The 27,557-nt window shown below is 42.8% G+C and overlaps 2 protein-coding genes across 2 annotated transcripts; one reads left to right on the top strand and one right to left on the bottom strand.

The window, feature by feature from the left end:
* Positions 1 to 8,815, bottom strand: LOC149473104 (small ribosomal subunit protein mS34-like; the record flags this gene model as incomplete). The annotated part of the gene is made up of 3 exons (XM_089683935.1): positions 1 to 293; positions 4,982 to 5,024; positions 8,717 to 8,815. Coding segments are annotated over 3 exons (435 nt in total), but the record flags the coding sequence as incomplete, so codon positions are not given.
* LOC149473103 (structure-specific endonuclease subunit EME2-like) lies at positions 8,815 to 27,557 on the top strand. Its single transcript, XM_089683933.1, has 9 exons — positions 8,815 to 8,821; positions 9,148 to 9,284; positions 14,590 to 14,682; positions 16,506 to 16,593; positions 17,870 to 17,993; positions 21,368 to 21,470; positions 23,235 to 23,350; positions 24,953 to 25,142; positions 27,327 to 27,557. Exons 1-9 carry the CDS (start codon positions 8,815 to 8,817, stop codon positions 27,555 to 27,557), a joined length of 1,089 nt encoding a protein of 362 aa, XP_089540059.1.

The raw sequence follows: 27,557 nt of genomic DNA, 5'->3' as shown, positions 1-27,557 counted from the left end.
TCACACTGGTGTCCCTGTTTTGGCTCTCCTCACTTTAAGCTCCTTTTGGAGCTCATGATCAGATTCCCGTAATCTCCCAATGTCCAGCATGGGCTCTGTTAAAGGCTTTCCTTCTTTCTGCAACTGAGCCAGAGCAATAGCCCTCAGTAGTGGTGGGTATGGCACATAGCGGACAGGTTCTGGCTCCGGCAGAGGGATAAATTGCTTGAAGTTCTCTTCTTCATGCCGTGGTATAAGACGCCAGTCATGGTACATGACTTTGCTGATCTCCTGCTCTTCAGGCACAGTTTTACCTGGGTGAATGAAGAAGATGACCATCAATATAAGATCATCAAGTCACACTACCTAAGATAGGCTCTGCTTATGATCCTGGATGAGAAATACGCTATATGGCCAAAGCTACAAGGACCCCACTCCAAATAATTGAGTGAATGTGTTTTAGTGAAGGGTACTGTTCATTCTACAATTCTCTAGCATACAAAGACATTTAGATTTGGATGTCAAGCCTACTACACACGGGCCAAATGTCGAGCGGTATTTTGGCATCTTCCAATTTTTATTGGATATTTGGCCCGATGTGGTAGCCGGTCTGTCAGAAGCCAGACGTTCGGTCGGCTTCTGTCAAAGAGGCATGATTGAAGAAGGTCTGCTGATCAGCTCCTGATCAGTGCTCTCAGCCAATGGCTGACAGTGTTGACCGAAGTGTTCTGTCCGGGATGGGGGGCATCCCTGTCAGAACCCAATAGCACAGCAGGGGAGCTCGCTGTACCAATATCGGATCATTAGTATACTATGACATACAAAGCCATCCACAACACTGCCCCAATTTACATATCTGATCTTATCTCTATCACCCAAACCGTACTCTTTGCTCCTCGCAAGACCTCCTACTCTCTAGCTCCCTTATCTCCTCCTCCCATGCTCATCTCCAAGACTTCTCCAAGGCATCACCCATTCTCTGGAACTCCCTACCCAAATCTATCAGACTATCACCTACTCTACTTACCTTTAGGCGATCATTAAAATCTCTCTCTTCAGGGAAGCCTATCCCGCCCTCTGCTAATACTGGAATCCTCTATGCTTCCAACCACTCCATCCCCCACAGTTTTACCTATTGTACCACTCACCCCTCCCTCCTAGATTGTAAGCTCCAAGGATCAGGGCCCTCAATTCCCTCTTGTATTGAACTGTATTGTTACTGTATTGTCTCCCACTATAATGTAAAGCGCTGAGCAAACCATTGGCGCTATAAAAATCCTATATAACAATAATAATTAGTACAGTGGCTCCTCCTGAGCTGTCCGTTTTTTTTCTCATTCAGTGTGTACCAGGCTTTAGTGCAAATAAAAAAAGTATCATGGACAATACTCGATTGTTCCTAAAGACATTCAGACAATTACAATCTGGTGGCAATTGTTCAATACGAATACCCTTAATTAACCTGAGATGTCCAACAAACTCATATGGGTTTGATGGTCAATAAATGTCCGCAAATCGTTAACCATATAGTGTACTTCACTCTCTTTCTTAACTACCTGCCGACCGCAGATAGCCGAATGACGGCTTCACTGCGGCCGGCCAGTTCTGAGTGGACGTCATATGACGTCCCCCCAGAACGCGCTCTCCTGCGCGCCCCAGGGGGCGCGCACCCGGCGATCTCCGTGATCGCTGTGTCCTACAGACACAGCTGATCACGTGATGTGGTAAAAGGCCAATCACAGCGCCTTTTACCACCTGATCAGCGGTGTCCAATGACACGCTGATCAGAGGGAAATGCAAGTGCCGGTTCTCGGCTGCACTTTCCTCACGCTGTCAGATCGTGAGGAAAGTACTGCCGAGAACCTGCAGTTGTCAGAGCGGGGATCGGCACCGATCATCAGGGCACTGATGATCAGTGCCCTGATGATCGGTGCCCAGCAGTGCCACCCGCAAGTTCCGCCCACCTGTGCCCAGCAGTGCGCCCACTAGCTCCGCCCACCTGTGCCCAGCAGATCACCCACCTGTGCCCAGCAGTGCATCCACCTGTGCCACTCTGCAGTGCCACCTACCTGTGCCCAGAAGTGCCACCTACATGTGCCCAACAGTGCCACCCACCTGTGCCCACCCACCTGTGCCCACCAGTGCCACCCACCTGTGCCCACCCACCAGTGCCACCCACCAGTGCAGCCCAGCAGTGCTGCCAGTCAGTGCCACCAGTCAGTGCCCAGGGGTTGTGCCAGTCAGTGCTGCCAGTCAGTGCCCAGCAGTGATGCCAGTCAGTGCCGTCTATCAGTACCCATCATCAGTGTCACCTATCAGTGCCACCTATCAGTGCTGCATATTAGTGCCGCCTATCCGTGACACCTCATTAGTGCTGTCTATCAGTGCCGCCTATCCGTGCCACCTCATTAGTACTGCCTATCAGTGCCCTTTAGTGCTGCCTATCAGTGCCCATCAGGGCCGCCTATTAGTGCCCATCAGTGCTGCCTCATTAACGCACATCAGTGAAGGAGAAAAAAATGCCTGTTTGAAAAATTTTATAATAGAAACAAAGAAACTTTTTTTTTTTTCAATTTTTTTGCACTTTTTTATTTATAGCGCAAAAAGTAAAGCGCCCAGTGGCGATTAAATACCACCAAAAGAAAGCTCTATTTGTGAGAAAAAAATTATCAAAATTTCATATGGGTACAATGTTGCATGACCGTGCAATTGTCAATCAAAGTGCGGCAGCGCTGAAAGCTGAAAATTGGCCTGGTAAATAAGGGGGTATAAGTGCCTGGTAGGCAAGTGGTTAAACAGCTTAGTTCATCAATTACTTTTCTACACTGTTTACCAAACTATTCACTGCAAACTCTACAAAGAATTAAAAGGAAACAATAGGGGTTATCTACTTAAACTGGAGGGTGCAAAAGCTGGTGCAGCTCTGCATAGAAACCAATCAGCTTCCAGGTTTTGTCAAAGCTTAATTGAACAAGCTGAAGTTAGAAGCTGATTGGCTACCATGCACAGCTGCACCAGATCCTGAACGCTCCAGTTTTAGTAAATCTATTCCTATGTATATGTGTAAGAATGTATACTAGAATTTGGAAAATTAATATAATGAGTTAGTTTGGCCAATTATTTTTTTTTTTCACATTTCATAACCCCTCATTTGCTGTGGCTTCAGTTTGTGTTGCTTGCCTATGAGTAAAAGGTCGGATGTTGCAATCAAATTTTATGGCATACTCCCTTTCAGATGCTATCATTTGAAGGCTGCACTGGGTTCTAAGCAGTCCTGCCAGAAAGACTTGCTTTTTTTTTTTTTCTTCAATAAAGTCATCTGCAGACAACAGGATCTATGAAAACAGAATTATATAACAAAATGCATCCCCAAGATTCCTCTACATTGATATGTTCCCTCAAGACTAGCTGGACGGGATCATCAGAGAGCATGTACGCACGGTTTTAAGCAAACTCCCACACCCCTTCCTTTATAGAAAACAGTATTTTAGATGTCATCCAGACATTTTTACCACCAACCTTAATTATTAAACTAATTGTAAAGGATTGCTTTTTATTTTTTTTTAACCACTTCCTGTCCAGCTGTTGTATATAAACGGCCAGACGGTGGCAGTACAGGGTCGGGTAAACATTTATAAACAGCCTCCCCGCCCCCTGCTTGTGCGCACTCCCTGGGAGCACTGTGATCTAGTGCCCGCTGTGTCCTCCGGACACAGTGGAACACCGATCGTCGTATGGGACCTCTGTGCAAGGTACCGATCATGTAATCACTGATTGGCCAATCAGTGATCACATGCAGAGTATTAAGCAAGATGTTACTTCTGACATCATTGCTTACTACGTGTGAAATCTGTGAATGATCACAGAGGTCACATGGTACAAAGCTATTCACAACAGCCTTGTACCATGTGACAAGCTGTGACCAATCACAGCTCACACAGTAGTTCTCAATGGCTACAAGAATGCAGCCAGAGAGAAGGAGCAATGATTGCTTTTATAGCCTTTATGGGTGTAAAAGCAATCAGTGTAAAAAAAAAAAAAAAAAAAAAAATCTTCATCACCCCCCACAAGTAGTAGTGTCACCATGGTGACACTGTACTGCTAGGGCGACAGTATGTTAAAATAATAATAATAATAATAATAAAAAAATTAAATAAAAATGTACAAACAAATGTTTAAAAATTATAATTTTGGTTATAAACTAATTTGGGTTATTTATTTATTTTTTTTACTAAAAAGATAAACGGAATAAATTTTGGCCAAGATTTACGATGAAATATTATTTGCAAACTTTTGTAAGAAAAACACTTTTTTTCAAAATTTTGGGACTTTTTCATTTACATAGCAAAAAAAAATCTCAGTGGTGAATAAATACCACCAAAATAAAGCTTTATCTGTTTAAAAAAAATGCTAAAAAATTCATATGGGTACAGTGATGCATGACCGCGCAATTGTCATTCAAAGTGTGATAGCACTGAAAGCTGAAAATTGGCCTGGACAGGAAGGGGGTAAAAGTGTCCGGACTTGAAGTGGTTAAATAACAAACATGTTATACTTAACTGCTGTGTGCAATGGTTTTGCACAGAGCAGCCCCAATTCTCCTCTCCGTGAGTTCCCCTGCTGGCACTCCTGGCTCTTTGCCCCCACCGAGTGCCCTCATAGCAAGCATGCTTGCTTCCGAGCTGGCTCTGTGTGTCCATAGACGCACAGAGCGCGGCTCCTCCCTGGCTCTGATTGACAGCAGTGGGAACCAATGAGGAGGGAGAGAGCCAAGAGAACGGCTGCTCCTGTGCACACTGCTGGATTGAGATTGGGCTCAGGTGAGTACAAGGGGAAGCTACATGCAGAAGGTTTTTTTTACCTTAATACACATTAACTTTCCCTTAATAATTTCGTTGAACTAAAATATTAACATGGATTTCTATTAAACTTTTTACAGTATGTTTTTGGTCTGTTGCTTTTTTTTTAAATTTGTAATGACATTTAATGTACCAGGACCTACCGCGATATGTTAAATAACCCCAGGCTTGCCCATGGTCCATGTTCTGGAAGACACAAACACAAGTTAAAATATGTAAATTAAGATTAAAGAATGAGCACACTGTTAACAAAACCTAGCTAGTTTCATATATTATTTAGGAAAATCAAGCAAGTTGGCAAACATAACCTTTCAAATTTATCCATCCTCCTTCGGTCACCTTAGGTCTTCAGAGTTCTTCAGTGGTATTCTAGAATCCTGCAGCTATCTTCACTGGAGTACATCAAAGAAAACACCCCTTAAACCTCTTTATGTGTGCGTGCTCTTAGCTGACAGTCTTTCAATAACAACTCTAAATTATAATCTGTCCCTATCATAAGTATACACTGGAGGTTTAACTAAAGTTCTGCAAGATGTAGCTGGTACATCTATCATGAAATCAACAGCTCTCAGTTTGTGCTATCTAAACATACACTATATTGCCAAAAGTATTGGGACACCTGCCTTTACACACACATGAACTTTAATAGCATCTCAGTCTTAGTCCGTAGGGTTCAATATTGAGTTGGCCCCGCCCTTTGCAGCTATAACAGCTTCAACTCTTCTGGGAAGGCCGTCCACAAGGTTTAGGAGGGTGTCTATGGGAAGGTTTGATCATTCTTCCAGAAGCACATTTGTCAGGTCAGGCACGAATGTTGGATGAGAAGGCCTGGCTCACAGTCTCCGCTCTAGTTCATCCCAAAGGTGTTCTATGGGGTTGAGGTCAGGACTCTGTGCAGGCCAGTCAAGTTCCTCCACCCCAAACTCAATCATCCATGTCTTTATGGACCTTCTTTTGTGCACTGGTGCACAATCATGTTGGAACAAGAAGGGAACATACCCAAACTGTTCCCACAAAGTTGGGAGCATGAAATTGTCCAAAATATCTTGGTATGCTGATGCCTTAAGAGTTCCCTTCACTGGAACTAAGGAGCCAAGCCCAACCCCTGAAAAACAACCCCACACCGTAATCCCCCCTCCACCAAACTTTACACTTGGCACAATGCAGTCAGGCAAGTACCGTTTTACTGGCAACCGCCAAACCCAGACACGTCCACTGGATTACCAGACAGAGAAACATCTCCACTGCTCTAGAGTCCAGTGGTGGCATGCTTTACACTACTGCATTCAATGCTTTGGATTGTACTTGGTGATGTAATGCCCGGATGCAGCTGCTTGGCCATGGAAACCCATTCCATGAAGCTCTCTACACACTGTTGTTGTGCTAATCTAAAGGCCACACAAAGTATGGAGGCCTTTAGCTACTTACTCTGCAGACAGTTGGCGACATCTGTACACTGTGCGATTCAGCATTCGCTGACCCCACTCTGTCATTTTACGTGGCCTACCACTTTGTGGCTGAGTTGCTGTTCTTCCCAGTTTGTTATAATACCACTAACAGTTGACCATGGAATATTTCGTAGTAAGGAAATGTCACGGATGGACTTACTGCACAGGTGGCAACCTATCACAGGACCACACTTCAATACACTGAGCTCCTGAGAGTGACCCATTCTTTCACAAATGTTTGTAGAAGGAGTCTGCATGCCTAGGTGATGATTTTATACACCTGTGGCCATGAAAATGATTGGAACCCCTGAATCCAATGATTTAGAGGGGTGTCCCAATACTTTTGGCAATATAGTGTATATACTGGAGCAGGGTGGATAAAAATCAATGATTTTTTAAAAAAAAATCTGATTTGTTTTTATTTAAATCTGATTTTTTTTATTTAAAATCGGATTTTTTTGAATAAAATGCTTTTTGAGAAAAATATATTACCATCCAAAGGTTATTCCATCATGAAATAAAGATTAGTTTTTTAATTATGTAGAATAAGGCTGTATATGTTTAATTTTTTTTGGTAAATAAATTCCATGACTACATTCACAATGTCATGCTCTTCCAGAGGTTTTTGTAAGATTATTGGGCAGTTTCTCTGCCTACAAGATATTATCACAGATGCTTGGTTTACTTTTGCAGTTCTCAAAACTGAATTTTACTCAGCGGAGATCACATGCCTCTTCTTCACAGCAAAAATGTTATAACATGAACAGAGTTAAGAAAAAGACCTTAATCCTAACTTCTACAAACCTATGAATACAGAATCAACCCCTTCACTGCTAAGTTTCAAGAAGTTCAGTGAATAGAATAGAAACAATATTTTTCTGATTGTTTGGAGTGGAATAGATCTGCACAAGAAGAAAGTGAAACTAAGTGTGAGGAGGAAGGGGCTGACAGTCTAAGTTTCTTAAAATATATATATTTTGTTTAGCCAAATTAGTTACCAAACATGGATGTTTGTTTAAGGAAATCACATATGCTGGAATGTTATTGTTTCAGTTGAATAAATCTATTTAAATTGTTATTATTAAGGTAATGATTATTTTTCTCCTTCCTAAGTACAACAGAAAAGTTGTCCAAATATGAATGATTAACCTATTAAACTGGGGATAAAAAAACTAATATGAAAAGTTGTTATTCTAAAAATCTTCATCTACTTGCATATTAAAGATATACCAGCAAGAATCAGTCTTTATGTAGAAAACTAGGATTTAAATCAAGCCTTACTGACTAGTGATTTAAATTGTGATTTAACTCAGTTTGATTTAAATCAAATCCACCCTGTACTGGAGTATTTGTTACATCTGAACCTATGTCACCATACAATAAATAATTTACTATAAGAATAGTGATATGTAGAACTGTAGGGAAAATTATGGCAATAGATCTAGGAAGGTTCTATGTATTATTAAAAGAGCAACCTCAATGACCCTTTACCATCCCTGTGTTCTATTTTTGTTCCCCTCCTATCTTGTTAGCAGGGTTACCTTCAAAATACATACTTACACATCCAGCTGATATAGTGTTGTCCTGGGTCAAACCACCGATCCACTGCAGCATTCCAGGTCTTGCTCCACCATCTCATTTACTTACAACATCAAGGGGGAACTATCTATTTTGGGTTCTTGTAGCTGGCCTCATGATGGCATGCATGTTTCACTTCATCAGGGGGCTGGCTGCAAGAACCAGAGCCTCAGCAAGCCCCCTGATGACGTGGCATTGTAAAGTACCCCAAGGCCTCCCTCCCTTGATGCACCAGGAGGGAAAAAAAAAATGAAATGAGGTTCCCATGGCATCACCACAGCCCCATATTACACATGACCCCACCTTGGCTTCTAGCCCACAAAAATGAACACAACATGCAGAAGACGTAAGGCAGGCAAGCAAGTGTGCTGTCTTGTCTACCATGTCCATGTGTGCAGTATCCTTAAGGGCTGATTCACACTAGAATGCTGCGCGGGTTTCGTGCACCGCATTCTGAATGCGCTGCCCTTGCGACCTGCAGTGGGTGTCAGTGCAATATTACTGACACAGTAAACAGAGTGCATTGGCCCACACCACATTGCATGGTACAAAAGTACCATGCAATCCAGTTGTAGTGCGTTTACAAAAGTAGTGCATGCACTAATTTAGGTGCAGTGCAGTACAATTTCAGCCCATTTAAAATGAATAGGCTGAAATCGTACTGCACATAACTGCATATGAATCGTACAGGAACGTGCAGCGCATACCGGTGCGATTCCTAGTGTGAATCAGTCCTTAGAGTCTGATGAGCTTAAATACCATGGTGTGTATTCTGGCTAAGATTGTCAGCGCCACTTTCTACCCTCTCAATTTTGCAGGACGGCGGTCATGATCTTCTGAACTCTCCCTCACCTCAGCTCTGTAATCCACTTTGACCTTAGTAATATTCCAGTAGCAAGGCTCATCGAATTGCTCCAGCCAGGACTTCTTGGTCACCTCTATGTTCTTACATGCAGGGTTTACAAACAAATGGGGCACATTGAGAACTGGCTATATATATATATATATATATATATATATATATATATATATAGTCTTTTGGCGCAAGCTACCATTTCAGATTAGTGTTTGGCAGCTTTTTTGGAGGACCAGAAGAGGGTATCTGCAAGGTTAGGCCTTGTGTTCTTACATGTAGAGTTTACAAGCAAATTTGACTCATTGAGAGTTGGCACTATATAAATTGTCTTTTGGTGCTTGCTAACATTACAGATCAACTATTTGCATCATTGCAAATCACACATATATGTCTACATTGCGTTGTTGATTGATCTCTTATTGCGCAGGTCTTCTCCAAGATGCAGGGTCAGAAGGTATGCTGGAAGCTCTGAGTTCAGCTGGGTATACTTACTCCTTAGAGCCACACTCTGTGCCATGGAGCATTACCTGGAGAAGAGAGATGCCTGCTGACTGGACATGTGTAGTAAGTTGTGATTGGAACAGACAACACGTTTTTGTATTAGAGCCGCTTATATTTAAAGTGGAAGGATCAGTCAACTCCAAACTGATATTTTAGTTCTTTGTAGGTGCTGCTGAGATAAAATGCCTGTTAGTTCTTTATATCTCCTGGGGATTCTCTTATTGAGATCTTTGTTGAGCATCACAGGTTTTCACAACTGATGTGGCCATTATGAGATGTCCCATTCTCTCTATTGGGTTTTCATATTTATTCTAGACTGCGGAAAACATAGCCAGAGCAAAGGTGGCCAGGAACAGTCATGGATTATAGCAGGAAGATCTCCCTGTAAGAGCAATCAAGATCTAAGAAAGAAACCTGGGGCAGTCTCAGTCTGCCAGACGTCACCTGCAATAAAATATCCATCTGAGAGGGTTAGTCCTATTTGAGGAAATCTGTACTATTATTATTATGCAGGATTTATATAGCGCCAGCAGTTTGCACAAAGGATGACAGTACAGTTACAATACAAATTAATACAGGAGGGATCAGAGGGCCCTGCTCAGTAGAGCTTACAATCTAAGAGGGAGGGTCAATTGATACAAAAAGTAATAACTGCGGGGGATGGGCTGATAGAGAAAAATACATGTACCGTTGCTAGGAGGGGGCAGGATAAGCCTCTCTTAAGAGATGAGGTTTTTAGGGATTGTCTAAAAGTGGACAGGGTAGGAGATAGTCGGACACATTGGGGAAGGGAGTTTCAGAGGATGGGAGTACCTTTGGAAAAGTACTGAAGGCAAGAATAAGAGGAGGTAACAAAGGAGCTGGAGAGCAGGAGGTCTTGGGAGGAAGGAAAAGAACTGGAAGACTGGAATTTTGAGACTAGGTTAGTGATGTAGCTGGGGGCTGAGTTGTGGATGGCTTTAGAAGTTGTTGTAAGTACCTTGAATTTAATTAGTTGAGTAAGCGGAAGCCAGTGGAGGTATTGTCAGAGAGGGGTGGAGGACACTGAATGGAAGCCAGTAGAGGGATTGTCAGAGAGGGGTGGAGGACACTGAATGGAAGCCAGTGGAGGGATTGGCAGAGAGGGGTGGAGGACACTGAATGGAAGCCAGTGGAGGGATTGGCAGAGAGGGGTGGAGGACACTGAATGGGGGCCAGTGGAGGGATTGGCAGAGAGCGGTGGAGGACACTGAATGGAAGTCAGTGGAGGGATTGGCAGAGAGGGGTGGAGGACACTGAATGGAAGCCAGTGGAGGGATTGGCAGAGAGGGGTGGAGAACACTGAATGGAAGCCAGTGGAGGGATTGGCAGAGAGGGATGGAGAACACTGAATGGATGCCAGTGGAGGGATTGGCAGAGAGGGGTGGAGGACACTGAATGGAAGCCAGTGGAGGGATTGGCAGAGAGGGGTGGAGGACACTGAATGGAAGCCAGTGGAGGGATTGGCAGAGAGGGGTGGAGGACACTGAATGGAGGCCAGTGGAGGGATTGGCAGAGAGGGGTGGCAGACACTGAACAATTGGTAAGAGCAAATAGGAGCTGTCAGTACTAAAGTCTCTTTTGGAAATTCTAGTTGCTGGACTATTATGCTAACCCAAAGGCTTTCAGTACTTTGAGTCAATAACTCAGATTAGATGAGCCGTTCTGATTTTTCTCTGGGTTCATTAGCTAAATTCTTGCCCTAGGTTGGAAGTAGAGATGAGCGAATCGAACCAGGCGAAGTGGAATTCGTTTCGAATTTCAGGAAAAATTCGATTCGTGCCGAATCCGAATATTAGCCAACTTCGGATGCACGAATCGAATTTTTCCCGATCAGCCGGCAAAAAGTGTCCCTGCAGAGAGCTCCACTATTTCTGACAGTTCTCTGACAGTTCCTTCACATTTACAGCGGTTGAAACATTGTATCTATTTGTTTCCATTTAGGATACAGATGTTTTTATTCGGAAACAGATACAATGTTTCAACCGCTGTAAATGTGAAGGAACTGTCAGAGAACTGTCAGAAATAGCGGAGCTCTCTGCAGATACACTTTTTGCTGTACTGGAATACTTCTTCTTTTCATTCTTCTTTTCATTCTTCTCATTCTTCTTTTCATTCTTCTTTTCATTCTTCTTCTCATTCTTCTTTTCATTCTTCTTCTTTTCATTCTTCTTTTCATTCTTCTCATTCTTCTTTTCATTCTTCTTCTTCTTCTTCTTTTCATTCTTCTTCTTTTCATTCTTCTTCTTCTTCTTTTCATTCTTCTCATTCTTCTTTTCATTCTTCTTTTCATTCTTCTTCTTCTTTTCATTCTTCTTCTTCTTCTTTTCATTCTTCTTCTTCTTCTTCTTTTCATTCTTCTTCTTCTTCTTTTCATTCTTCTTCTTCTTCTTTTCATTCTTCTTTTCATTCTTCTTCTTCTTCTTTTCATTCTTCTTCTTCTTCTTTTCATTCTTCTTTTCATTCTTCTTCTTCTTCTTTTCATTCTTCTTTTCATTCTTCTTCTTCTTCTTTTCATTCTTCTCATTCTTCTTTTCATTCTTCTTTTCATTCTTCTTCTTCTTCTTTTCATTCTTCTTCTTTTCATTCTTCTTCTTCTTCTTCTTCGTTGTGCCCCGTGACTGCCCAAATGAGTGAAGTGTGCGGTGATTCTAAGATCGACGGCACTCATCTGCATGTCATACTGACTGACAGTATTATTTCTCTTCCCCAGCAGACTCCAAGGGCATTTAAATTAAAGGTACAGTGTTCTGCACTAATATAAAGGCTCTCTGAAGCCTAGAAACCCTTTTAATAAGTTAAATTCGCAGCGAATAAATTCGCATTGAATCAAATTTCTCCCGCAAATTCGGCGAATCAGCCAAATTGAATTTTTGAATAATTCGCTCATCTCTAGTTGGAAGCTCTGAATTTATTGATGCCAAAAATAGCCAAACAACAAACATTTTCAGGGGAAGGTCAGTAATGAAGGCATCCAGGCTGTGTCAGTACTGGTTTCCTTTATGTTATTATGTTAAAAAGAGAATAATACATTCTAATAATTCATATTTTATGAGAAAAGGTTTCCATTGTATTCTTTTTATGGCACCACCTTTGTGCACAAACAGCAAGCCACTGCACACAATGTAATTCTCACACACTGTTTTCTGTAATTCCTTTTACCTATATGCAGAATACATTTTTTAAACCTGAATGCCAAATGCTAAGCATGTATATAATGTCATCATGTAATCTGGTAAGTATTCAGTAAACTATAATCAATGTATCATAAAACTAGCATACAGTGTTAAAGTGGAATTTCACACAAAAGAGGGAGTTCTTTTTTTTTGCCGCCAACTCACCCCCCAACATGTTTGGTCATACGTTGTTACGTTACGGTCATACTGGGGGGGGGGGTCGAGCGGGTATCTAGTTTTGACAGGTATCTGCTCCCACTTCCACTTGGATCGCTTAGGCAATCCGAGTGAAACTTCGCCCAGGCGATCCAAGAGAAACTTCACCCCCACCCCCCTCTTAACCCGCAACATTTTGGGACACATCACAAGTCCCAGAAAGCTGCAAGACCATTCACAAAGTGCAGCTCAACTTGTGCATGCGCAGTAGGTAGCTGGCTGTGAAGCTGTTAGGGCTCACTGCGCACTTCAATTAATAAACATGCTTGCACCGGGCTGCCAAAGACCAGTGAGTAACCAGCCCAGGTGAGGGCGGCACTTGATCCATGGATATCTAAATATCCTTATAATGAAAGTCAGTAGCTACAGTATTTGTAGCTGCTGACTTTTAATTTTTTGGGGGGACTTTGAAAATCCTCTGACTTGATATCAGCCTGCACAGGGGGCACTAAGACTGAGAGAGGTATTCTGAGCTTATCATGGCTAACACTGGGAGCAGCCTCCAAGGGTGGGAATCAGAGGGATGAGATCATCAGTATTGGGCAGGGTGGATAAAAATCAATGCTTTTTTTAAAAAATCTGATTTTTTTATTTAAATCGGATTTTTTTTTAATAAAATGCTTTTTGAGGAAAATATATTACCATCCAAAGGTTATTCCATCATGAAATAAAGATTAGTTTTTTAATTATGTAGAATAAGGCTGTATATGTTTAATTTTTTGGGTAAATAAATTCCATGAATCCATTCACAATGTCTTGCTCTTCCAGAGGTTTTTGTAAGATTATTGGGCAGTTTCTCTGCCTACAAGATATTATCACAGATGCTTGGTTTACTTTTGCAGTTCTCAAAACTGAATTTGACTCAGCGGAGATCACATGCCTCTTCTTCACAGCAAAAATGTTTTAACATGAACAGAGTTAAGAAAAAGACCTTCATCCTAACTTCTACAAACCTATGAATACAGAATCAACCCCTTCACTGCTAAGTTTCAAGAAGTTCAGTGAATAGAATAGAAACAATATTTTTCTGATTGTTTGGAGTGGAATAGATCTGCACAAGAAAAAAGTGAAACTAAGTGTGAGGAGGAAGGGGCTGACAGTCTAAGTTTCTTAAAATATATATATTTTGTTTAGCCAAATTAGTAAATAAACATGGATGTTTGTTTAAGCAAATAACATATGCTGGAATGTTATTGTTTCAGTTGAATAAATCTATTTAAATTGTTATTATTAAGGTAATGATTATTTTTCTCCTTCCTAAGTACAACAGAAAAGTTGTCCAAATATGAATGATTAACCTATTAAACTGGGGATAAAAAAACTAATATGAAAAGTTGTTATTCTAAAAATCTTCATCTACTTGCATATTAAAGATATACCAGCAAGAATTAGTCTTTATGTAGAAAACTCTGATTTAAATCAAGCCTTACTGACTAGTGATTTAAATCGTAATTTAAATCAGTTTGATTTAAATCAAATCCACCCTGGTATTGGGGGATTAAGTAAGAAAATTGTTACTCTACCGGGACCAAAGAAGAGAATTTTTACCAAAACAACAGCAAAATTATACAACAAGAACACAAACAGTAACACTAGCACTGTAATAATAATATGTTATGAGGCAAAAAGAAGTATGTGTGTGTGTGTGTGTGGGGGGGGGGGGGGGGGGATAAGGAGTGCACATAAGACCTACTACAAATATTTACTCAGAATGGTGATATAATGCCAGCTATTGAGAGCTGCTATCTTGGGGTGTCCTCTCTTCCTCTTAGATTTGGTTCACACCTGCAGATGCAACCAAATGCAGGTGCATTTCCATGTGTGGCATGAATGGCAGCCTGTTCATTTCCATGGACTGCTCTACACACGAGAAACACAGAAATTAAGTTCCGAACTCTTTTCATTCAGCTAACACAAAAATATTTATGGATTTTCCAATCGCTGTTTTTATATTCCAGGATGGTCTGGATCTATGTAAAGGGAAAGAAGAGCAAATGCTGATTCTGGTGGAGCCTAGAGAATTTCTCAAGAGTGTCTTCTATTACATTCAGGTAAAATTTGGAAAGGTGAAGAACATGCAGATTTATATATATTCTGTATCTGCCACCCCTCTCTGCCAATCCCTCCACTGGCTTCCCATTGCCCAACGGATAAAATTCAAAACATTAACAATAACATATAAAGCCATTTATAACTCTGCCCCAAATTACATCACCAATCTTGTCTCCAAATATCATCCAAACCGTACTCTCCGCTCCTTGCACGACCTTCTACTCTCTAGCTCCCTTGTCTCCTCCTCCCATGCTCATCTCCAGGACTTCTCCAGAGCTTCCCCCATGCTCTGGAACTCTCTACCCCAATTTATCAGAATATCGCCTACTCTGCTCACTTTTAGGTGATCTCTGAAAACCTATCTCTTCAGGAAAGCCTATCCTGCCCTCAGCTAATAATGGAATCTTCTACTCCTCCTACCAGTCCATCCCCCACAGTTACTAACTTTTGAACCACTAGCCCCTCCCTCTTAGATTGTAAGCTCCAAGGAGCAAGGCCCTCCTATCCCTCTTGTATTGTTGCTGTATTGTCTCCCGTTATATTGTAAAACGCTGAGCAAACTGTTGGCGCTATATAAATCCTGTATAATAATATACTAATAATAATATAGGGACCCATGGGGCATATAGCTCAATATCCATGTGCCATATGTACAATAATTGCATTTGCTGAGGTCAATTATAATAGATGTAAAAAAAGGTTTACAGTATGTGTCCTAGATTTTTTATTTTTTTGTGCTTAAAGTGTTACTAAACCCACAACAGTAAAATCAGTCTGTATATGCAGTAAATCATGCTTGTTATACTCACTGTGGAACCTAAGGGGTTAATCCTCTGCACTGTGTAAAAATTATGTTTGATCCAGACTTCTCTGATCCTCCCCTTCTACTGCTGTCCCCAATCCATCTGCTGATAGAACAGAGCCTTGGAGACAAGCTGCACATGCACAGTTTGGTGTGTATTGCTAGAGACCTTTTTTTATTTTCTTGGGAGAGTGCATATATCCAGCACAGGGTCAATAAGCACTGTCCAGACAGAGGTTTAGGGGTCATGCAGCCTCATAAGTCAGTCGGGAGAATGAAAACTCCTCCTACCATCTTTATCCAGTACTCTGCTGGACATTGATAGAAGTCTCAAGACTGCTCTACCCGCTGATAAAATAAAAGGTACTTAGCAGTTTATATTTACTAAAATAATTATATTTCCATGTTCTATGTACTGTGGGAGGCCAGATATAGTTAATGCAGGGTCCAGGGTTTAGTAACACTTTAAAGTGGAGTTCTACTCACTTGTCAAAAAATAACTCATTAGCTACAAAAACTGCTGACTTTTAAAAAACAGCCATTTACCTGTCCCTCGGTCCTGTGGTGTGTCTCCCGCAGCCCGTTTCACTGGCCGTCCTGGATTCCAGGAGGCCAGCAGGCCGTCATGTATTCCAGGAGGCCGGCATCTTCAGTGTGGGCACCCAGCTGTGATAGCTTGCGGCTTCACAGCCGGGTACCCACTGCACATGCGCGAGTAGTGCTGCACTTCCTGTAGTCTTCTGGGACCTGTCACGTGTCCCAAAAGACTACAGAGAGGGAGGGAGGACAACTTCTGTTTCCAATCGCCTAGGCAATCAGACCGGAAATGGGAGCAGGTACCTGTCAAATTTGGGCACCCAAAGGTGCCAGTCCTTAATGGGGAGCGGGGGAGCAGTCCTTAAAGCGGAACTTCACCTTTTGGGAGGAGCTCCGCCTTAAGGCTCAGTTTACATCTGTGCGTTTAGCTGCGTTTTTATCAAGTTCCTGTGAGTTATGTGTGGATCAGTTTATTAATTTCAGTGGGCTTCCCTACATGTAGGAATCATGGTAAAGAAGCCCCTGACCCCTGTTAAAAATTATGCCGCATCAAAACGTACCCTGCATTTCAGTATGTGTGAAAACAGACGCATGGGAGTGCCATTAGGAGTTGATAAATACTACTACTACTAATAATAATAATTAATTAATTCAGAAATATTGGCACTGCCACGTGTCTGCCAAAGGACAGCCCTTTTGTTACCATTTAGTAACTTATATAAAGAGAAGTACAGACTCCTGTAGTGTTGGCTCTGAAAGAAGAGGTTGTGTCCTCGAAACGCATTAGCCAGTTGGTCATCCAGGGTTCCATCGTATGGACTCAGATGTTGTTTGGATCATACACCTTGTTCAGTTTGACATACCTGTGTTATTATGTCCATTGTGAGTATGATACCTATTTTTGTTTCTTTAATACATTATTTTAAACGATAATGCACTAGGTCGGTGCGCCCTTTTTCTGTTTCTCCATTTGTATCCAGTGTATTCGGACCACCCCGGTCTGTTGAGGGCAGCAAGCAGTGCATATTCCAGAAAATTCCAGAACATTCTTATTAGGTCTACTGAGTCCTTTCCTAGCGCAGGAGTAAAGTGTTTGTTGTACAGGATGTTTTGCGTCAGGAAAGCGCACAATTTTGTTCACAACCAACAGTAGTGTGAATCTTACCTTAGAGAGACTTGAAGTAGTAAAATGTTGCTAAATGTCTATGTATATTTCAGTTGTTTTCATTTTGGGAGATTATACGTGGAAGTAGTTTAATTACAAAGGAATATGTAAGAAAAGGCATGTACTGTAGATGGATATAGAAAAGATATGAAGTATACAGATAGAACAAAGGGGAAAACAAGGGAGTGATGCGAACTGAACCCACATTTTCTTCCACTCAGGCTTTAGATCACCTGAGCAGCCATTTTTTTTAATAACAACAAAAAGGTACTTTTTTTACTCAAAAGAATGTCATGGTAAAATGTTCCCATATTGATTCATGTGCTTTCTAATTTGTAATGATAGATCCGCTTTCATTGGTATTAAAAGCATGGCATGATCGGGGTGGAGGTTGTGTTTAATCCTTTCACTGGAAAAAACAAGCAAAGGCCTGCATCTGGCCCCCGGGACACAGTTTGGAGACCACTGCCTTAGTCTATAAGCTAATAGCCACTACGCTGATCATGAACTTATGGCAGAGTGGTACCTGAGACTCTCCTAATTCATGAAGGGCCACAATCAGCAGCTGCCGATCATAACCAGTGAAAACATTGCCAAAGTGGTCTGGGTATGTGAGGTGAAAAAATGGACATCGGGCCCAGCAGTGAAAAAGTTAATAACAGCCTTGTAAGATCTAAAGTAGCTGATCCCTCTCCATTCCTGGCTCCTGAAAACGCCATGACTCCGACCTCTGTGTTTGGAATAGATAGGAAGTGTTCTGGAAAGAAGATCAAGTTGGCTGTTTTGGGGCTACATGATTATAGAAGGTAAGTTGGATTACAGACTGCAACTTTCATTAACCACTTGCCTACCGGGCACTTATACCCCCTTCCTTACCAGGCCAATTTTCAGCTTTCAGCGCTGCCGCACTTTGATTGACAATTGCGCGGTCATGCAACATTGTACCCATATGAAATTTTGATCATTTTTTTCTCACAAATAGAGCTTTCTTTTGGTGGTATTTAATCGCCACTGGGCGCTTTACTTTTTGCGCTATAAATTAAAAAAAGTGCAAAAAATTTGAAAAAAAAAAAAAGTTTATTTGTTTCTTTTATAAAATTTTTCAAACAGGTATTTTTTCTCCTTCACTGATTTGCGTTGATGAGGCGGCACTGATGGGCACTGATAGGCGGCACTGATGGGCACTGATAGGCAGCACTAAAGGGCACTGATAGGCAGTACTAATGAGGTGGCATGGATAGGCGGCACTGATAGACAGCACTAATTAGGGGTCACGGATAGGCGGCACTGATATGCAGCACTGATAGGCGGCACTGATAGGTGACACTGATGATGGGTACTGATAGACGGCACTGACTGGCATCACTTCTGGGCACTGACTGGCGGCACTGACTGGCACAACTCCTGGGCACTGACTGGTGGCACTGACTGGCAGCACTGGTGGGTGGCACTGGTGGGTGGCACTGGTGGACAGCACTGGTGGGTGGGCACATGTGGGTGGCACTGGTGGGCACAGGTGGGTGGCACTGGTGGGCACAGGTGGGTGGGCACAGGTGGGTGGCACTTCTGGGCACATGTAGGTGGCACTTCTGGGCACAGGTAGGTGGCACTGCAGAGTGGCACAGGTGGGGGCACTGCTGGGCACAGGTGGGGGCACTGCTGGGCACAGGTGGGGGCACTGCTGGGAATGGGTGGGCGGGGCTAGTGGGCGCACTGCTGACCGGAAATGCGGGGGTCACTGCTGGGCACCGATCATCAGGGCACTGATCATCAGTGCCCTGATGATCGGTGCCGATCCCCGCTGTGGCAACTGCCGGTTCTCGGCAGTACTTTCCTCACGATCTGACAGCGTGAGGAAAGTGCAGCCGAGAACCGGCACTTGCATTTTCCTGTGATCAGCGTGTCATTGGACACCGCTGATCACGTGGTAAAAGGCCGGTGGGCTCGGCCTTTCACCACATCTCCTGATCAGCTGTGTCCGTAGGACACAGCGATCACGGAGATCGCCGGGTGCGCGCCCCCTGGGGCGCGCAGGAGAGCGCGTTCTGGGAGGACGTCATATGACGTCCACTCAGAACTGGCCGGCCGCGGTGCAGCCGTCATTCGGCTATGCGCGGTCGGCTAGTGGTTAAAGAGGACCTTTCACTTTTGAAATAATACCATTAGTCTGATTCAAGTTAAACATTTTTATTTACATTTTTTTGTCCAAAAAACTTTCTGTTCAAAGCTACAGTGTTCAATAGTCAGTCTGATTTTAAGATGCAAGTCTGGTTTACAGATTGAAATTTAAAGCAGAACTCCATGTAAAATTTTACTTTCCCATGCAGTGGGGCTGTGCGCTGCATGGGAAAACTGCTCGTTTTGTCCAGGGGTTTAGTGGAAAAGCTATATATATCCCGTCCTCCGATCCTCCGGAAAACCACGCTCCCCCAAGTCCAGCGGTGGACTGTTCCTGCCATCCTCAGGCTCTGAGACGGTCTGTTGGCATGATGACGTCAGGAACAGTCCATTGACAAGACCGCTAGTATGCGGGGGGGGGGGGGGGGAAGCGGCAAGGACCAGTGTTGCGCTCTGAGGATCATCTGATTCGGTAAGTATATTTTCACTCTTATGACCCCTAGACAAAAACGAGCAGATGGCCCGTGCAGTATGGGCACAGCACCACTGAATGGTTCAAAAAACATTTTGCCCCGATTTCTGCTTAAAGGTTAAGTGTTGAAGGTGAGGTTGCACACACATTAATAAAATCAAAAATGTGCATTTATTAAAAGAGAAGTATGGGCTATACAAAGAGAAAATCTTCTACTCACCTAGGTTGATGCAGCATCAATCTGATGCTGCATCTGTCCCCCACCGGCTATCCACTGAGAATTAAGTGATCAGACACTGCTGATCGCTCAGTTCTCCCCTCCACTCTGAGAAGGGAGCAGTGATTGTCAGTGACTGGCTCTCTGCTCTGCCCCTCCAGCACTCACTGGAGTGATAGGCGGGGGTGGGAGTGGCTGGCTCAGGATATCAGTGGATTGCTGAGAAGCTGAGTCAGTTGCCGGTCCAGGATTCTGGGTGGATTCCAACCATGTGGTTAGGATCTTTCGGAGCCTGGACTGGCTCTGTGAGGTCAGAAAATGGATCACAGGAGTGCAGAACAAGCTGCACACCTATGATCCATAGGAGACGATTGGCAATGCTTCTCTTTTAAATATATGCATTCAGTCCTGCAGAGCATTGCAAGTGTAATCAGTGCATAGTGGGTGTAGTTCACAGGCACCTGCATTATTTACCCCAAGTCCTCAGTTTTTTGCTAAAAACCGTGCACTAACAACACCAGACTTCTGGTTCCAAAAGCTAACGTAACAAAGAGGTGGGTTCTCTTTTTATAGTAAGTAAAGTGCAGCACTATAAATAAGTAAATAAATTATAATAATGTCCGTATAAATGAATATTCTTATGGTGACAATCCGTGTGTAGAGTACCCACTATGGCGGTACTTCAGTGCTTGTGCTTTTAAAAGTGGGGTAAGAATACGCACTCACCAGATGCGTAAATAAATTACGCATATAGATCAATGATCGGAGGTCCCCTTTAATGAAGTGGAGTCATTGATTTCCTAGAGCTCACCCCTGAATCAAGATCTACCTTATTACACAGAGGAGGGAGTTCCTGCTACACAGGTTGCTACACCCACTCATCCCTTAAAGGGGACCTCTGGTTTACTGGATCCATATACCACCCAGAAGTGCCTGACATACCACCCATACAGAGGGAGGATATCTCTATACATGGCTTAATCCGCTTCCTTAAAGGGGACCTCTGATGATTGATTTAAATGCGTAATTTCTTTACACATCTGGTGAGTGCGTATTCTTACCCCACTTTTAAAAACACAAGCACTGAAGTACCGCCATAGTGGGCACTCTACACACGGATTGTCACCATAAGAATATTCATTTTATACGGACATTATTATCATTTATTTAATTATTTATAGCGCTGCACTTTACTTACTGTTTTGACTGAAGTTTTATTTGGTTACCTTTAGTGCATAGCTGCTGACGTTGAAAGCACTCACTTTTTTATTTATTTATTTGGGGTTCTCTTTTTATGCTTGAAGACGGAAAACACTGAGATGGTATAAGTGAACTGACTGAGCTTTAATAGTAAATGTTTTTTTGACCACCAGATGTCAAAGACTATCGCGTAAGATGGAGAGACACTCTCTAGAGCCAAGCCTTTGCTATGATGAACAGCCAGAAAGCCAAGTGACCAGGCGACATATAGATGAGGTTGGTAGCTAATCTACATTTAAATACCAGTCCTCGGTTAAAGACTTCTCCATACATCATCTTCTTTAGTATCATCTTCTAGGATTAGTTTTGGAAACTAAATTTTGAATACAATTTTTTGTTTTAAGCAAGAGCCTAAAATGAATTTTGTTTTGCTACATAGTTCTTTTACTTTGCTGCATTGTGTCCTAAAGGGGGGGGGGGGACTATGTGACCCAGTGAGCTTATGCAATACATTTTTGTCTTAAAGTGGAGCTAAAGGCACACGTACTTACCTTAGTTCTAGTTCCAACAATCTGACACCCATAAAGTCCCTGCTCGGCGCTGTTCTCTTCTCCCTGGGTTCTTTTGGACCCTGGTTTTTGTTTGTTTTGATTGGCTGATGTGGGATGACATCACTCCCATACATGTGCAGGAGTGCAGTCATCCGGGCACGCTGGGAGTTTGCCAGTTTGTGCAGTTCAGTGTACATTCTACAGAGGACTGCAAATAGGCAGGAAAGTGTAACATTGCATTTTTTTTCTGCAATAAAAAGACTGCCTGTTCACAAATGTTTCTATTTTACATTTAGTTCCACTTTAAGTTTACATGTTCCAGACACCTCAGGTCCCATGCACACTAGACATTTAGCAACGAAGCATGAGATCCCAGCATCTTGATGCGGGCGGAAGGCAAAGGTTGCACCATCCAGCCTCACTGTCGGCAACTTGTAAAACTCTATGAGAGGCTGAAAGCTGCTGCGGCTGGACAGGCCTGGATGTTGCACTGAGTGTTCCTAATGTTTGTGGCAGTATCAGGGGTGGACTGACAACTCATGGGGCCCCCGGGCAATAGGGGATTATGGGGCCCCTGTGTCCTTGTCCAAACTCAAAAAAGCCTATGAAAAAGGTACCAGGGGCATCTCATGGGGCCCCCTACTGACCCCGGGCCCTCGGGCAGTGCCCGAGTTTCCAAATGGTCAGTCCGCCCCTGGGCAGTATGTGGCCAAGGATGAATGCTGGGAGTGCACACTGCATGTATTCTGGGTATTCGTTCCTGGGAACATACTGCCCTAAATGTTAGTACCACTCTGCGCACCATCCAGTCCCATCCATCCGCAGCAGCTTTCAGCCTCTCATAGATTTTTTCAGACTGTCAGCAGTGGGGCTGGATGGTGAACTTTTCATTTGCACCAAAATGCCAGAATTTCAGGCACGGGGGGCTAAACACCCAGTGAGCAATGAGGCTTTTATGTTGAAGCCATAATATATTTTTCAAACTAGCTTCTGGGGAGAATTTACTAAAGATTTGTCACTTTATTTAACCTTCCTGTGTAATTTACAGTAGAAACTGAGTTATTGTCAAAACTTTTTGCAAACTTACTGCCAAGTGGCAAGATCAGCCCTCTTTCTGATCAGTTTCAGAGCTGTAATAAGAATCTCAGACCTTCTCTGCATCAGTGGCCCCGGCTTAGGTGTTTTTTTTTCTTTTGTTTTTTTTTTTACTTTTTGTAGTCATGAATGTAAAATTATTTTGTAAGAAAAGGAGCGACCTTTGCATCTCTTTACAAGATCCTTTTAGATTGGGGCAGCACCTAAATATGGGCGTAACATGGTGCAAAAAGATGGAGTTGCCCTTTAACTCTGATTTTTCTCTAGTTTATTATCACTGTTAGGCATGCTGTCAAATCTAAATTTTAATGTGAAAGCATTATGTATATTCTAATAAAGTTTTCTCTGTGATGTCACCTTCTTTGATAACTGTTATCCTCCTCTGTGGAGGTAGGCACTTATCTTTCTACAGCTGTACCATGAGACCGAAGTCTTATTCTTGGATACATGGAGAGAACTGGGGCAACATGTGTGTGCTGTGACCAAGAGTATAGCTCAGCGCCCGTTCCGGTGAGTTCACAAAAAAGTGACTGGACAATGTAAATTCCTTGTGAGTGAAAGGTTATACAAGTGACATGAGCAGCCTTATAATCATTGCCCTGCTTTAATGGATTATTTAGATTTCTGTTTTTCAGCAAATCAGCATTTTCAGGTGGTATAAAGGAAAAAGAATTTACATTTAAAATGAATTGTCTATTTTGAATCCACTGAATGCCTACTAAATTATTTCCGTTTTAGGTGTACGCCAATAACCAAACTGCAACATCTTGAAATAACATACACTTAGAGCAGAGCTAAACCCTCTTGCCCTTTACAGCCAAGGAAGCTATTTTCTTAGCCTCTGTTTAATCATTTGACCTCTCGAAGGTTTTACCCCCTTCATGACCAGGGAATTTTTTTTATATTCACCACTGTGCTACTTTAACTGGCAATTGCTCAGTCATACAACACTGTACCCAAGTGAAATTTGAGTCTTCTTTTGGTGTTATTTTTTATTATATAAACAAAAAAAAACCCAAAAAAGTTTGGGGAAATAAAACACAATATTTTCTACTTTCTGTTATAAAAAATAAAGAAATGTAAAAAATCTAATTTCTTCATAAATTTAGGCCAAAATGCTGCTACATGTCTTTGGTAAAGGAAAAATCCCACTAAGTGTATAATAATTGGTTTGTTTGAAAGTTATAGCATCTAAAAACTATGGTGTATATATACTGGAATTTACGCAGCTTTAACGCTGTGCTGGTGATCAGTGACTTACAGTTGGACTGTGATAGTGTGGTGGGCAATCTAGTGCTAACAGACCGTCACTGGGAGGTAAATTAAATGACACTGACATCACTAATACAGTGATCAGATATAATACTTTACACTGTCCCTGTACTAATTACACTGGCTTGGAAAGGGTTCACATCAAGGGGCAGTCAAGGGGTTAACTGTGTGCCTAACAAGTGTTGTATGTGTAATATGTGCTGCTTTTACTAAGGCCCCTTTCAGACGGGGTGGACCAGTCAGCGGATCAACTGTCTTCTATGAGCGGTCGAATGGAAAACAACCGCCTGTGTGTTTCCATCCAACTGCCATCCCATCCGATCCGGTGGACAGAAGGGGAATCCCCATCCATCTCTTTTCGACGGATCAAATCGGATTGGATGTCGTTGGGTGTAAACAGACACATGTCCATTTACACCCGCCGCTCCATAGAGGAGAATAGAGGTTTCAATGGGTCCACCTGAAAAACGGGCAGATGGACCCGATCAGAACGTCTATGTGAAAGGGGCCCAAGAGATCTGGCTGTTTTTTTTCCCTGCTTTTCAGGGAGAAGAAACAGACAGATCGCTGTTCTGTGTACAGAGTCCTGTGTGTTTGTAAACACAGGGCTGTGTGCTGTGAATGGATACAGCCAATCAGCAGGTGTCAGCCATAAATCATTGGATGAAACCTGCTGACAAAATTGCACAGTGTCCAGTCTCAGTGGGGGTCAGCAGTGGGCACACGCATGCATGCCCCCAATTTTTCTTTTCTTTGCAGCAAACATTGAGGTCAGATGACCTATAAGTGATGGTGCAGCAAGGTGGACCGTGGTAAACAACGTTCTCTCTCTGTCTGCAGGTTGCACTGGGAGGCTCAGAGCTACTCCTTCTGCACCTCAGCAGGCACCTGGCGAGGGTGGGGACCCAAAGGATCGCTCACTGGCTTACCATTGGCCTGGAAGAGACAGATTCAGCAGTTTAATAGAGTCAGTCCAGCAATGGCTGCAACTATAACAGAGGCCTATCCTTCTCCACAACTCCTTATGCAGGTCAGTGTCTTTGTGTAATGTGTTTTCTGCCCAGGATCCACATGCAATGGGGGAGATTTACTAAAGCTGGTGCAGCTGTGCATAGTAACCAATCAGCTTCAATCTTCAGCTTGTTCAGTTATCCTTTGACAATAAAACCTAGAAGCTGATTGGCTACCATGCACAACTGCACCAGATTCTGTGTGCACCAGTTTTAGCAAATCTCCCCCACTATTTTTCACACTAAAGGGAAAGCTTGAGCATCTGCAGATATTAGACAGAGGAGTGTATAGCCATAGGGATCATTGGTCACTCCTATCAAAACAATGGACCATCTTCTAAGGCAGGGTCTCCAAACTTTCCAAACAAAGGGCCAGTTTAACCTCTTGACACATGCAAATGTGCGGCCTCCCGGTGTCTGGGCCTAGACGCTGAGCGGCCGCACATTTGCGTTCTATTAAAAAAACATATGTGCTGAGAGCACACGCCTGCGCACTCCCAGCACACATGTCCAGTACTCATGGAAAGGTCCCAATCTCCTCTTTCGATCGCGACCTTTCCCGATCATGTGACAGTGTGTCACGGCGGTCACATGACGCTAAACCCTGCCCCGCCTCCCGACTTCTGAAACCCTTAAAGTGCCAGGAGGCGCCGGTGCCAAGGGGTAATGTCCTTTAGACTTTCTGGGGGCTGGATTAGGAGTAAAAAAAGTCCCTGATGTTAGTGGGGAAAAGTCATTGACGCCATCTTTGGTGTCATTGGGAGGAAATTTGCCTCATCATTGGTATCAGTGAGATAAATTCTGTCCCATCTTTGGTGTCATTGGGAGGAATTGTGCCTCATCGTTGGTGTCATTGAGATGAATTGTACCCCATCATTAATGTCATATGGCCCTATTGTTAGTGTCATTGGGAGAAATTGTGTCCCATCCTTGGTGTCATTGGCAGGAATAGTGCCCCATCATTGGTGTCAGTGAGGGTAATTATGCCCCATTGTTGGTATCATTGGATGAAATAGTTCCCCAAGGGCCAGATAAAAGCAAGTAAAGGGCCACATCTGGTCCCCGGGCCACAGTTTGGAGACCACTGTTCTAAGGCATGCCGTAGAAAAGCACATATCTGAAATTGACTGGAAGTAAGACATTTACTTAGTTACATCAAGCTGATGTACAGTATATATAAAAATAGACCTTGTTTTTTAATTGCTTGTATAAGATGGTTTTGAAATTTTACAATCTTTCCCAAAGCCCCTCTCATCTACTATTCCCCACTGACAGGTAAGCTCAGTGGCCAATAGGGAGGCACAGGAGCCAGGAGAGGGGGAGGGGGTGTCAACCCTCACCATTACTCTTTTAAGGCAATATTTGCATATTCGAGCACCCCAGAATATGGGGATCTCTGGTGGATCTGGAAAATATTAAAAGGAAAGTGCTTCAAGTATTTCTTAGACTTTACCATACTAGTCTGGAAGGTATTAAAAGGAAAGTGCTTCAAGTATTTCTTAGACTTTACCATACTAGTCTGGAAGGTATTAAAAGGTAAGTGCTTCAAGTATTTCTTAGACTTTACCATACTAGTCTGGAAGGTATTAAAAGGTAAGTGCTTCAAGTATTTCTTAGACTTTACCATACTAGTCTGGAAGGTATTAAAAGGTAAGTGCTTCAAGTATTTCTTAGACTTTACCTTACTAGTTTAATAGAAACATACATTGATGCTGTTCTGTAATCATTATTACATCATATTAATGTATTTTTTTCAGTGTCAGCAGTGTAAGCACCATGTTTGGCTTGGTATCAGCCTGCATTCCCCTGTACAGCAGAGCTCAGAAAGGAGGAAGCACAATCAGCCAGGTGTTGCTGCAGTGCAAAAGGAGCATGCTGATAAAAGAGCAGTGATGAAGGGATGAGCGCAGTGTGCTGCTTCTCCTTTCATTGCCCTGACACAGGGTGGGGTGGAAAATAGATCTGTAAGTAAAAATGAATCCACAGCAGAGACAAATCAAGTCCCCTCCCCTTCCAGGCAGGGATGTGCTGTGAGGCAGAGCTGTGTAAATGGTAAGACCGGATGGACAGAAACACAAATCCTTTAGCAGGTAAATAAGCTCACATGTACGCATTTCATCTGTTCCGTATTAATTCTAGTAGTCGGTGTATAAAGCTGATGTTATTCAAAGAAAGTAAATTCTGTATCTTTTCTCTCTATCCAGGCATATGTGGCATGTAATACTGATAAAGAGAGACTATCTCTCCTCAGTAACCTGAGGGTACCACGTGCTGGAGGTGCCACAGATGATATGGAGTATCCAGATGAAGATGTCACACAGTCTAATGACCAAGACCAGACAAGAGAGAGGCGCATTGGTCCTGATTTGTCACGACGCATCTGGCTGTTCATGACCTCAACCAATCCAGAACTGGTATTGGACTTAAATTCCTAG

This window comes from Staurois parvus, unplaced genomic scaffold, assembly GCF_062004578.1.
Source record: "Staurois parvus isolate SC_StPar_1 unplaced genomic scaffold, SC_StPar_1.0 ptg000018l, whole genome shotgun sequence".
In the NCBI taxonomy this organism is placed as follows: Eukaryota; Metazoa; Chordata; class Amphibia; order Anura; family Ranidae; genus Staurois; species Staurois parvus.
Note: the sequence above shows the minus strand (reverse complement) of the source record. Positions and strands in the feature narration are given on the sequence as shown.

Coding starts and splice junctions, on each gene's coding strand:
- LOC149473103 (XM_089683933.1), top strand. Junction 14,683..16,505: donor GTGTCTTCTATTACATTCAG/GTAAAATTTGGA, acceptor TATTAATTTCAG/TGGGCTTCCCTACATGTAGG. Junction 21,471..23,234: donor CCAGGCGACATATAGATGAG/GTTGGTAGCTAA, acceptor CTGTGGAGGTAG/GCACTTATCTTTCTACAGCT.